The sequence below is a fragment of the Taurulus bubalis genome (genome assembly GCF_910589615.1).
Source record: "Taurulus bubalis genome assembly, chromosome: 15".
Taxonomy (NCBI): Eukaryota; Metazoa; Chordata; class Actinopteri; order Perciformes; family Cottidae; genus Taurulus; species Taurulus bubalis.
In genome coordinates, this window is record NC_136603.1 from 22,541,186 (window position 1) to 22,555,222 (window position 14,037).

General features: G+C 42.1%; 1 protein-coding gene across 1 annotated transcript in view; it reads right to left on the reverse strand.

Annotated features, from left to right (window-relative positions):
* Positions 1–14,037, reverse strand: part of mlphb (melanophilin b) — a gene marked incomplete at both ends in the record, with an annotated part of 29,891 nt that overhangs the window by 9,194 nt on the left and 6,660 nt on the right. Inside the window, 7 exons of the mRNA XM_079230980.1 lie at positions 1,767–1,999; positions 2,487–2,598; positions 4,155–4,247; positions 6,830–6,882; positions 9,418–9,459; positions 11,521–11,660; positions 12,807–13,028. Coding sequence (XP_079087106.1) covers positions 1,767–1,999; positions 2,487–2,598; positions 4,155–4,247; positions 6,830–6,882; positions 9,418–9,459; positions 11,521–11,660; positions 12,807–13,028 — 895 coding nt within the window. The remainder of the gene's footprint in view (positions 1–1,766; positions 2,000–2,486; positions 2,599–4,154; positions 4,248–6,829; positions 6,883–9,417; positions 9,460–11,520; positions 11,661–12,806; positions 13,029–14,037) is intronic.

The following is a 14,037-nucleotide window of genomic DNA, read 5'->3' on the forward strand; positions in this document are numbered from 1 at the left end:
AGTGAGGCTATGGAGAAGAGCTGCCAGGTTGCTGACGTATTTACTTACTTTCCTCTAAGTGAATTAAGGCTTCATTGAGACCAACAGTGGAAAGACTAAAACTAGGATTGTTGTAGATTTCTGTTTAGTTGAGAGAATATTTTTTGAGTTTATTTTTCTCGCAATGCATCCTGGTAAACGTAGGAACAGCTTTTTCCGCCGGCTCCAGCTTTCACTGGGGAACTCATATCTTCAGTGGACTACATTTACCATCAGCACTGATTGGACGCCCACATAAAATGATTCAAATGTCCCCTTTAGGTTGCACAGCCGGTCTGAATCAAATCAAAGACGCAGCTGTCGGGCAGACGAGGACACATGTAGACGCATAGCTTTCTGACAGCAGTATGAAAGCCAGCCAAACTAATGTTGAACAAAATCTGTTTTTTATCGACTCAGAACAGCAACAGTTGTATGGAGTTGTATATCACATAAATAGACACTGATGTCTGTATTTAATCTCCCTCTGATCTAGCAGCTTTCGGCCCTGCGTTCGAGGCTCACAGTGTGCTGCGAGAAAGACTCAGCAGACGGAAACGCAGCCCTGCTAGTTCTGGCTTTTCAGAAATGTGACTCCAAACCACAATTATTCATCATCATCATCATCATCATCATCATCATCATCATCATCATCATCATCATCATTATTCTACAGATCGTGTACGTTTTGTGCCAAATCTTTCTCACAACCCAAACTGGGCAAGATCAGACTATACTTTTACTAGTTTGGTTCATGGCTTCATCTTTCCCTTTATTGCTCATTTTAGCAATGGAAGATGCCTTCTGCCTCAGCGTGTGCAGTGAGCTCAGAGCTATACCATGTGGTCAAATGTAGCTGTTTATTTGTTCACATTGTCCTCACACCACCTGAACATGCTGTGTGGTAAAGCAAACATGGGAAAAAGAAAAGTAGATAGCTAAGCTTCTCCCTTTTTTAGTTTGACTCCCATGCTGGGGTGGTAATATTTAAAAAATGTTCAGTTTGTCCTCCCAGCATGTCGAATATAAAGTGCCTTTGGTCTAAAATTACTTTTAAACTGTGTCAAAGGAAAAAAAACTGTTACACTTTTATGTTGAATGAATAAAAGCCACATGGGTTGTATAGACATCAGTACAGTTTATGGATATCTGTGCAGTGACGGGAATAGATTGTGTGAGGAGGTCGAACATTGTGAACGATGATTGTCACATTTCCTCATGTGTCACTTTCCCTTGTGTTTAACTCTTCTCTGTGTCTCTAGTACTCCTGTCTGTCTCTCCTCTGGCTCATTCATCAGTTTGTAATCTGATTCCTTTCCTCGCCTCCTCTCCTTGCGTCGTTTGTGTCCCTGTATTGGGGAGGTCTTCCCTCCTGCCGGGGTCAACTCACACACCTGCCTCCCATCAGCTCATCTACCTGCAGTTTATCTTCATCCTCATCCATCAGCCTCCTCATATTCATCCCCTGTGCAATAAAAACTCTGTCTCACCAACACTACTCTGGTCCCAGCCCTGTCCCACACATGTTCTTCACACGAATGTGTGTGTCAATACGTGCAGAATAGAGGTGGGCACACAATAGGTAAACAAGTAATAACATGGCCAGAATCCCTGCTATTGTTTGTATTGTTAAAAACAGCTAATGTACTTTTATGAGGAGGGAGAGAAATGTTTCACGAGCTGAATGCATCATTAATAGGCTACTTGGAGAAACAGTGAAAGATACCGATATGACTGGTAGTAAAGACCTGTGGTGGTGGGTTCGCAGAGGTCAGGCTCTCCTGGGAGGTGTGGCTGCGGGAGCCCAGATGGGACCGGTAGAGATGGAGCTGGCAGTGCTCGTCCTCCTCGGAGTCCTCCGGGCCGGGCAGATAGCTGCTGCCCTGGGGGCCCCAGGCGCTCCCACTGCCGCAGGAGGAGTAGCTGAGCCGGGACACGGAGCGGGACGGAACAGTTTGGCTGTCTGGGTACGCAAGGTAATCTGGAAGAAGTACGAGGTAAATCAGGGAATCAAATGAGCATTATACCGTTCCACAGTTTTTTTCTTCAGCTAAAACAACAGCAGTGCATTCTGATTGGTCACTATGACTGTTATAGCAGTAACATGACCAACTGGTCCCAGGCTGTGCTGATGATGCCAGTTCAGGTCAGTCCATTACTTTTCATCTAAACTCACAGATCTGATGTCACTAGCCAAGTGAAATTATTTTAAAGCAGGTTGCTTACGGAAAAAATGGGAGAAATGTATAGCGACATTAAAATACACACATAAATTACATAGAAAAAGGGAAACATGGCAAAATATCATGTTTAGAGAAGCAAGCTGTTTTTTTTTCCCGCTCTCTTTAATTCCCCTTAAACTTGGCAGGTGAGTTAACGTTGTTCCTGACACTACAGCATGGGATCTGGTGACCCGTGATGGGTTGTGTTGTCTTGACCTTGCTGTGAAGACGTTCCCAGGTCCACGCCTTTGCGTTGATCCTTGAGCATCTGGTGGAAAACCGAGGCCACATCAGCCTCAGCGAGCATGGACTCCCTCTCACCTACGTCCATGTCCACGATGTCTCGGGGGACGGCCGCCTGGGAATCAGGATGGAGAAGGGTCGGAGCCCATTTAGACAAACTGTCAAATCGGCACAAAGGAGCTAATGATGGTGTTTCAGGCTGAGCTGGAAACTCGGCATCAGAGGAAGAAGGTGGGTGAAGGCATTGGGGTTGTCACCGGTTTGATAAACCGAGGGCAAGAAATAATAACAATAAGTGGGATTGCTATTCTACATGCTTATAAGAGAATCCCCCACATTGGTAATTGCATTCGGTATATTTGGTTACCAGCTAGTAAAATCATTGATAGTGGCACATACTCTTGTTCATACTCTGCAGGTAAATTAAAGTTACTATGGACTGTCCTGGGGGCAAATGAGAGGTTTTCTCAGGGGACACTTCCGCTTTTGTCCACAGGGAGCGCCAAAATCAACACAACATTAACGTTCCTATTAGATTTACATACATTTTCTTGTATTGATTAATGCAATAAATAATGTAGTTTCACAAAGATAGTATAGTAACAATCTATCTATATTTATACAATTACAACTGAGGTGACCGAGCTCTTAATTTGGTGTTCTACTGGCATTGGTTTGGTGAGTGGATGTTTGGTATGTTGGTCAAAGCCAATAATGCAAATACTATATAAGTGTAACCCAGTGGTAAGGGTGTTGTCATCGCTGGGGCCACTAGAGGGCACTGTGCTTCTCAGGGAGCCAGCGAGACGTCAGGAACAAACAGGAAGTGAAATCATTTACTTCCGGTGTAGCGCTCGTGGCTTTCCAGGTCGGTGAATATGTTTAAGATTATATTTCTGTACAAAATGTTCACAATATGATGGTATGGATGTCTGGAAATGTATTTTAGTGTCGCTAAATGCGCCGATGGACTGAAATTGGTCCGATGTTTCCAGATTTGATCTACATGATGAATGCCTATAGCGCCACTGTGCACGTGAGCTAGGCCGAGATAGTATTCAGTGAGTATATTGTCATGTACTGCATCATTTCTGTTTGTTAATGGACCAACTGTTTCATTGTGTTTGAGTTAACTGTGTGGCATTGTTTTTGTATTTTATTTGGTTTACAGAGGAGTTGCCACTGCAGTTATTTTTGTATGTTATTCATGCACTTTATTTTATACACGTGATGTATGCACTTTGAGTTAGTGGAAGTTGCCACGTATCAGGAACTCTAATACCAATTGAACATACCAAATTAATTTAATACTGCTCTATTCTTCCAAGAGCCGTCGAGAAATAAAGAACCCCAAATATAACTCTGTGTATGGTGTTATTCCAAATTTCACCAGCCTACATAAGTATTAAACCCCATGAATATTTCACAGTTCATGGGGTTTATTTTAAAATAAAAACTGCACTGAAGAGTCTACTTCCCAAGTGATCTACAGCGAGTCTACATTTGGCAAAATGCTTTTTGTCAGAGTATTCTGTGAATGAGAAGAAATAAAAACAGAAACAAGCTAAAGAAGAAAACGGACGAAGGGACTCTTGAATAAAGGCATGCAGATTAGTTTGGTTTGGGGGGAAAGCTGGTTCTGGTTCTGGTTCTGGGACGTCCAGCTTCTACCTGATTGGGCTGTCGGCTCGATTCGATGAAGTAGTCGCCGCCAAGGTCAAAATCAAAGGGATCGACGGTTAACCGCCTTTTGGTCTTTTTCATCTTCGGAGAGCAGAAAAGGGAAACACCGTCACCAACAGAGGGGAGAGAGGGGAGAACCATTATTCAAATGAGGAAGTGTAGCCCAGAGGAGAGGAAGGATCGGAAATCCTCACATTAAGACGACCAAAAAGTAAACAGTAGCAGAAGTATAAGGTAGTACAACAATGCACGCTACAATAATGGCCCTAGTGCATGCTAGCTATGAAGCACATACACTCGCACACACACACACACACACACACACACACACACACACACACACACACACACACACACTTGGTTTTGCATTTATGAGGGCATATGTAGCAAATGGCACTCGTTTGAGTTGATATAAGTTCACAGCTTTACACATCATGGAGGGACGACCCTCTCTCCAACTACCCCGACTCCATGGACCCCGATGTAACCACTTACTTATATATTTATTTTTGTTCCTATCAAAAACACTTGTGGCGATAAAAAAGAAAATCCAGAAAGAAGATAAACAACGCGATTGAGTCCTTAAAGACTCCTCTAATCATCTGAATAAAATAAATATTAAGTCTGTTGCACAAAAAAAGAACTCTAACCCGTTTGTCTACAAAGTTCATGACAAATTAAGCACATTCATCATCGCAGGCTACACTTTCTGTTTGTTTGGTGGCTTTGAATATTGAATCCAAATGGTTAAATGAGTCTTTCAGGACAGCGGTAGGTATTGTTAAACAACCTGATTGCTGGGGATAAACAAATGCGAAGCACTGTTACTTAAATGTAATGTTCTTACATGAGAGGCACACATTGGGGCCAGGAGAACGTCTTCTATGCTATTTATGTGTGTGGCCTGGAAAGACTGTGTTGTGGACAGAGGACCCACTCCAACCTGGATCAAGAGACTGAATCCAGGCTCCAAAGATCCCACCATGTAGAAGCTACACTGGGTGAAAATGTTTCCTGTCAGAGGTCAATGCTGGATTCAACAGGCAGTAGTACTCTATGTGGAACAGCAGAGGGCCCTCTGTCTGAGTGAAATGCAAACAGCATGCAGAAAGCACATATGAACTTGTTGTACTCAACATTTCAACTTTCTTCTTCTCAGCAGCGGCTGCAGAGATTGGACATAAACAAGGCTTAGCTCCCTCATTACACAGAGACTGTGGTATAAACAATAGTAGTCTTGGTTTTATGACGAATTCCAGAGGATTCAGTGCCTCTTTTTATTTTTTACAACCTCTGGACTTGAACCAGAGGCTCCTTCAACTCTGCTCCGGCTCTTTTATGTGCGCGATTATGTATGACACCCTGGTATTTACCCACAATGCAACGCTGCCAGTGCCGGTTGGACCGTGCCTAACCCTGGTTGTCACAAGGTGTCAAGGCGGCGCAGCTGTTCATGGGGGCTGGCCGAGATCACGTCGATAAGCCGTGTAGGAAACACCCTGCTTGTCCACACAGGAAGGAGCCGTCGGCGGGACAAAGATCAGGCTGACCGCAGCGGACCCTCAAACCCAAACACATGTGCACACAACATGCTGGTTTGAACTTGATTTGAATGTCTGATTTGGAGATAAGCTTAGCTCCCCTCTCTGAAATATCTATTAGTTAAGAAATGATGATGATGATGTATAGACGGCTCTCAAGCCCTGCCCACTACAATAGCTGACATCTTTACTTGTCGAACGACTTATTTAAATGTTTTCCCCTCCACCCTTATTATGACCTGTTTATTTCTTATTTTTGTATTATTATATACATTTGTTTCATTTTCTCTTGCCTTACACACAGAATCACACACAAACAAGTGTGGCATAACAGATTTATCTTAAGACATTCATTTAGGTCACAGTAACTGCAAGATGTCAATATTAGAATTCTTTTGATCGTCACCATTGTGTGTATACTTTATATATATATATATATATATATACACATTTTATAGAGGTTCCTTCCTCTGTTTCTATTGTTACTTGTAAAGTCACTACTGTTTTGTATTTGCGTCAATAAAAATAAATAGTAAAACAATATACAACTCAAGTATAAAGAGTGGAAATGGGGGAAACAGTTCTCCAGATGTGGTGCTGAGATTAAACAAGCAAGATAGAATGAGTTGAATTGTACGTTTGAGAGGTGCTGGCAGGTCTGTTTTGCTACCTTTTCGACAGAGCCAGGCCAGCTGCTGCGCAGTCTTTATGCTAAGCTAATCTCCAGCCTCAGAAGCGTGTTTCTCAAAGAGGCGGGAGTTCAGTTTCATGTTATATTGCCACTGCTTTTATCACCTTTCTTGACGCACATTTGCTTGTGTTTAGATGGATGTCTCCCTCTATAAAATCATCAAATCAACAGAACTGAAGTGAACGCGGTATTGTAATGTTTGTGGCTCTCTATGTCTCGAGGTTTCAAGGTAAATTAGCAGAGAGAAGCACCAGAACTACCAACGTTCTGCTGGACTGAGATTAATATCTCCTTCTTGTTTATGATGGATATTACTGGAACGCTTTCTACTGGCCGCAGACTCACTCAAACTTAAGACAAAATAGTTGCGTGTGGAAGCCGACGGAAAAGAACCACAAAGTGAACCAAATATATAAAAAGAGTTGCCGTACCCCCTGGTAGTGTTGAGGGTCTGCCGTGTTCAGACTGTGCTCCTCGTACCCATCTGCTGATACAGAAGGCGGACATGTTAGTGTTAAGCTTTTTAGAATCACTGAACGTCATAAAATAAGCAATACAGAAATGGATTTGTGAAAAGGTATGCAGTGCACTAATCTGGCATTTTTTTATGCGCATGTATTTATGAGCAAAGATGAGTCATATTATATAGACCAAGTTCAGCATCCTGAGTAAATATTTACATCTTTCAAACCAGCTCATCTAAATCTTAACCCAATGACCTTTGTCTTTACAGCAAAATGCAAACTGTGCAAATCAAATCCTTTTTACATTTCCATTTTACAGAGCAAAAGGAGCCAAAAGGAGGGAACGTTGTGTTTCAGCCCCTTTTTACCAGAGTGTTTATGAGCATTTCTACGGAACAGTTCGCTTGGATACAAGGGGGGGGGGGGGGGGGGAGGGAGGGAGAAAGAGAGAGAGAGAAAGAGAGAGAGAGAGAGAGAGACTTGGAACATCAAAAGCTGCAGAGAGAAGCAAATGTTAAAGAATGAGTTTCCCAGATCAGCAGATAAAGTTGAAAGCTCAGGCAGAACAACAACATTGAAGATTAGGTTGACACACTGATACTTATGATTTTCAAGAGAAATCCATTTGAATGACTTTTGCTCCATCACAGAATGTGCAGAAGGACATGAAAGACTAACAGTAGCATTATACAACTGCTAATACCACTGCCTGTCATGATAATGATAAATAATAGTAATACTTTCCACTAACAGTTTCTTTTAAACCTTGTTGCCTCTGCCTGACTAAAACTTCCCTGGCTCTGCTCCTCTACACTTGATATGCCAATGTGAATAAAAGCCAGGCGGCACTGAATATACTAGCATAACCAGAACCTGTTGGTCTGTTCCCAAACCACTGTACCCACTGCATGAAACCTCCGAGGTTGCATGGATCATTTTAACAGTCCAATGAAAAAAGTCAATACTTACTTCAAATAACCCTGATTTACAGAATCATTCTGTTCATGAATCACCATTATGTATATTCAGATTCTTTATGAGATATGTATTCAGTAATCTAGGCAGCATACCAGTTATCAAACAGTCATGTGACTCCAGAGTGGATCTAAGGAAGACCACACATAGAGCTGGGTTAAGCCCCAATTTTTGAGGTCACATATTTATTTAGGTATTACAAAGGGCCAACAAAACAGGTATTCATGAAGGAGCCACCTTAAAGTTTTGAATGCATATTCCAAAACAAACTTGCAACTAACCACATTACAACAGACCAACTATCACATGACGTACAGTACATAGGAACACTGCCTGGTTGAGAATCATCCTTGACCACACAGACTCAGTGAAAGTGCAATTACAGCAGGACTGTACATAATTAAAATGTCTATTTGACACATAATGAGGTCATGAGTCCAAGTCCCCTCATGCATATCTCCAACCATTGGATGGACAGCCAGGAAAGATTCTTGGCATTGCATGTTTCTGTAAACCACGAATATGTTTGATGAATATACATTTTTTTATTCAGACAGAGCAAGTGATGTAGCATACAAAAACAAACATAGGACTTTCACCCAGGAGACTGTGTTAGTGTCCTAAGTGAAGCCACATTTATTTTGTTACGTAACGAAAGAAGAAAGTCAGCTAAAGTTGTTTGTTATTTATTGCCGTTAGTTAGATTATGTTATGTTGTTATGTTTAAGTTGTTGCGTAGCGTTATGTAATGCGAAGTAATGTTGTTTTGCAACGTTACTATGTAATGTTGTGACATTAAATAACAAAGTCCACTATGGTGTTTGTTATTTATTAATGCTATTCCCTATGATCCGTTTCTGTTGTTGCGTTTCGTTGCTCCGTTCCGTTGCTCCGTTCAGTTGTTGCGTTCCGTTGCTCCGTTCCGTTGCTCCGTTCCGTTGCTCCGTTCAGTTGTTGCGTTCCGTTGTTATGTTTCATATAACGTTGGTGCGGTACATTTTTTGCGTTACGTTGTTGTGGTACTTTTTGTTATTATGTTATTATTTTACCCCAATCTGTGATCTTTTTTCTAACCTTGACCAAGTATTTATTTTGCCTAAACCTAAGCAAACCTTTCTCAGCCTTAACCACATGGCATTGTGCTTTCCTAAATTCCTGAACTCTAACACCGGCAAAACTATTGAAAGACATTCCAATCAGCTTCAGCTCTACTTTGTAGCCTGTTAGCATGCTAACATGCTAAAGTAAGATGGTGAACGTGGTTAATATTGAACCTGCAGTGCGAAGCATCAGCACGTTAGCATGGTCATTGAGCGCATGTTAGCATTGTGGCATTAGCATTAGGTCAAAGCACCCCTGTGCTAGAGAACAGCCTCACAGAGAAGCTAGCATTCTAGTAAGCTCCTAGTCTTGTTATAGGTCATAGTCTAGTCATAGGCTACTTGCTGTAAGATCTGATAAAAAGCACCAAACTGTTGAATACAATACAAGGGAGAGAATACCAAAGCATTTTGAAATCAAAAGACATGTCTGTCAACAATATCTGACCTTTTCTTATGATGTAGATTGAGTCTACTTACTGTGGACCTCCGGTATGCTCTGTGTATCATATCCATTCGGCTCTGGAAAACAAAAAATACAAAAGAAGACATGAATTATTTAGTTGTGTTTAGTTACCACTTGAAATGAAAATGAATGAGGTGAGGTTTGCAATTTTGCAATTCAGTAACTGGAGTAAATAGCTCAGCAAATTGGGATAATTCAGGTTGTCCTTAGCCTACTTTCCACATAAAATGGTAATCACAAGCAGAAGCAGCAGTAGCAGAGCTGAGGTCATCCGACTAATTGAGTTACACTCTTTTTTTTTACAAATGTGAACAAAGACTCTGCTGTGAGCTCCAGTGTTGTGCACGGAGATACTGTACTCGCAGGATGACACCCTCCGAGCTTTGTGAGCCCAACGGACCACAGCAGCACATACAGTCAAAAGACAGCCAAGGAATGTCTGTGTGTGTCTGAGAGTACAGTCGTGCACGCTGAATTTAATCCAGGTGGTCACGTGAATGTCTGCATGTGACGAGTGGCCGGTCAGTTTGAACACACTGCATCTGTTAACATGCATATTTATGGCTGTGTTTTATAACTGCAACACACACAGCTGGATTCCACGTACGAAGACAGGACAAAGCAACGTTTTCCTCTCCCTCTCCTCGTTCTCTGTCCCACGCTCTGCTGGTCGGCGGAGCACTTCCATTCCAGACACAGAATGGGAGACATGTGACCGGATGATCAGCAGGCCCGCTGGGCTCAGCCAGCAAACCAACTCGGTCTGTGCACCGTCCCCAAATCCTCCACGGTGACTCAGCGTAAGCAGCACCAGGAGTCCCTGCTGTCTCCTCATGAGTCATTGATCTCCTGATGCTGTGATCTCACTTGGAGACGTGCGGTGTGTGATAATGCTAAAGCTGTGCTTCAAGGACACGTGTTTTATATGTTCTGGGCTTACAACTAAATGTGTGCCGGGATTGCACTTTTCTGCTCTATCCGATATTCAGCAACACAAATGTGGACAAACCAAGTTGTGTGTGTGTGTGTTGCTTTCCACTCCATCTTATGCTCTGGGCCTTGACCAGTGGATATTGGCGCCGCTGCCTGCTCCTGTCACCACACCAGACTGTAAACACCCAGCTGCAGGAACATAAACCTTTCCGCCCCATGGGAATAACTTTTCCAGAGGTACAGTACAGCAAGCAATGTAAATGTCCCACAAGGCCGAGCTTCCGGTCAGTTTAAGAACAAAACCTGACATTGAAAAGGGGCCGGGCCCGATCTGTACCGGGCCTGAGACACCAGGCTGTGAGATCGCTCGGCACAGCTGTACAGAGCCAGAGTTGGGGGGAAATGGAAAAATGGAAGAGATTAAAACCCTGTGACAGATTTGGCAGCCTGTTGATCATGGCTTACTTTGTGAAAAAGAGAAAGGAAGTTCATTCTTGTGATTCAGTGTCACAAGCAGGACGGGTCTTAATAGTAAAAGTGGTGTCTTGAGAAGGTGCTGGGACCCTTTTTTTTTAAATAACTGTCTAATCTTCTATGTATTCGGTTGATTTTTGTGATAACAAAGGCAATGGTGTTCAGTCCAAAATGTCTACTTGTAATAATTTCAAGAGATTCAATTCAAGATTCAAGATTCAACGGGCGAGTACACATTCTCCATGCAGACACAGTACAGCATGCAGCTGTTGGATCTCCTGAAAGCCTTTCATTTATTGGGGATTTCTTGCGGTGAGTTCAAGTTTACTTCCACTTCTGACCTGCCGCTCCACCAAAGGGCTTCCAAAGAAATGAGTGGAACGGATAGACATTTGTTCGGGTCGCCCCTTCAAAGTCACCTCGACCTGGGACCTGACATTCGACCACATCTGCAACATTGGATTCACACTGCTTCACATTCCAGCAGACATTCCCAGTTGGCAGCAGCCCAGAATAACCACCGCTTTTGACTGTGGACCACTTCAGCCAGTGGGGTTCATCTCCACAGAGACCACAGCGTCATTGTTAAGTAAAACATTACACTCCTGAAACTTTTTCAAAAAACAATTTATTAACAAATTCACACGTTTGGGACATTTTCTGTGCGGTGAAACCAGCCACAGGGTGACATCGTGACATTAACGGCTCACCTCTAAGGTCATTCTGAGAGCAACTGTGCTCCCCGCTCAGCCTCCTGAAGAGCGATCGCATCACCTTAGCACTGCCGAAGCGCTTGAAGCGGGCGCGGACGTTTTCGTGGTACCACTCCAGAGTGCCAATCTTGAGGACCCTGTTGGAAGAAAACAGGAGGAGACAAAATAGATGCGAAAGATTACAAACACAGATCAATCACATGAACATGTTGTCAGAATACATCCAGACAACAGGGAGTGAGTATTCCTCCTCTGCCACACAAAGCAAGAACAAGGCATTACTGACGCTGAGTGCAGGTTGAAGCACGGGATGTATAGCATGATCTTTTCCAGACATCGGCTGAGTTCAGTGCTCGGCCACATCTGAGTAAACAATATAGTATGGTGGTAACATATGGAGCTGGACCGAGCTCCAAAAAACCCACATTACTCATATGTTATATTTACTACATTCCAACACATTTTCAGATCTCAGTCGAGCTGCTAAACCAATCAAACGTATTTGTCCAGGAGCTGCTGAAAAGCTTACGTGTGTATTGATTAAGTGCTTTATTGCTCACACCTCTACAGTGGAACTTTAAAGTAGAGCTTCAGTGACTTCTACATCTGGACTGGTCTTTGCCATCGCTTTCTTTCATAGCCGACCTGCTTTATAATCATCAGTAGCTTTGTGTCAGACCCCCAGGGTGTAATGGATGCGTATACCAGCATTGTTACATATGTTCCTTATGAAACAAGTTTTTCATTACAGTTATAGACGTTTTGTTGTTAAATACAAGGGAAGTATGGTATTATTTTAATTTTCCTCAAAACCCGGAAAAGAGACACTACTTTTTGTTGCATTCCTTCAGCAGGTCAGCAGAGATAACAGTGAAGCTCTAACGACAGAGACAAGGAGGCCTCACTGCTCTTTAACCACAGAGACACGGATCCAAACTTGAATTCATGCATGTTTTCTCTGGAATGCTATTTAAATCATGCAATCATTCAATCAATCAATCAATAAATATATAAATAGATATGGCTATGAAATACATACAAAATGAAACAATATAATCCTAATATGATACAATATATATATATATATATATATATATATATATATATATATATATATATATATATATATATATATACATACGGTACAAATATGAACATATCAATGAATGAATATAGTTCAATACATATATGTAAACCAATTCATAACTAGTGACAATTTAATTTCTTAACTTGTCAATCAATCTAGCATTCATCCAGGAAGGTTTTGATTGGTCACTTCCTACCTGGCCATGCGGCAGGGATCGCACACCCAGCCGAGCTCCTTCTTGTTGTACAGACTGCAGGACTTGCAGACGAAGAGCTGGCAGTCCAGACACTGACGCTTGCTGTTGACCAGGAACTTGAAGGGCTGCAGACACCGGATGCAGTGGGACTCGGCCAGGCTGGTCTGGTTGCCCAGCAGCTCCCGCTTGGTGTCTTCTTTTTCAATCTTGGTCTTTAAATCCCTAAAAAAGACAAGAACCCAAGCGTTCACTTACGAGTGCGATGATTGTCTTCTTGCAGAGAAATGACTTTCAATGTCTTCTTGAGTCACAGGTTGATGAATTGTAGTAAACTACTAGTTAAACTAAGTAAAAGGTAAACAAGTAACGTAAGTACAGAAAACACGTCACAAATATCACTAACAACACTTTACTCTGCAAACTGAATGGCATAAAATGACACGCAATAATACGGATCCATTTCCACTGCAGAAATAAACACTAGATACATTTGTTATGTACATCTTGCCACGTAAAATTGTTTTGCCAAATTGTGTTCAAACTTGAGACGAGCTTCAAACGATATCTGGTCCCATCAAGCCTGAACGAAAACCAAAAGCAAACCTTTTGCTCACTGCATGGCATCCAGAGCTGTGACTGAAGAGGCCACCCAGAAAGCTTCAGAGTTTCTGGTAGGTGGATTTTTCGCTTGCGGTTTCCACCTGACTCCAGTATTTATGCTAAGCTAAGCTAACCATATCCTAAATTACTCATCTCACTCAGAAATAAAGCCAATAAGCACATTTCCCCACTGAGCTAATAACTTCTGGATATATTTGGAGGTAAATTGTCAACGCATTATTCACTTCATGTGTTTTACAGCTAATAAAACAAACCTTATACCATTTCATTACACGGAGATTTTACGAGTCAGAATGTTGGCCAACAATAATGAGTGAGGAGATGCTCGTCAGCACACGGATGGCTTCCCTTTGGCAACTCTGTGTCAACATTATGTCAGCCTTGTTAAAAGCAGAAAAAGCTGCAGTGTTTCTCTCCACAGGAAACATTTAGCGCTACGTTTACAAATAATAATACAAATATCAACAAGGAAGATGAGAAATAGCTTCACCGTGCACTTGATTTAAATCTTAATCGCTTATACATTCATAATACTGTACAATGTAAATAAGTAAAATGTATGAAAATCTCATGCAAATAATGTTTAGTGTCCCTTAGAGTGACATGTGTG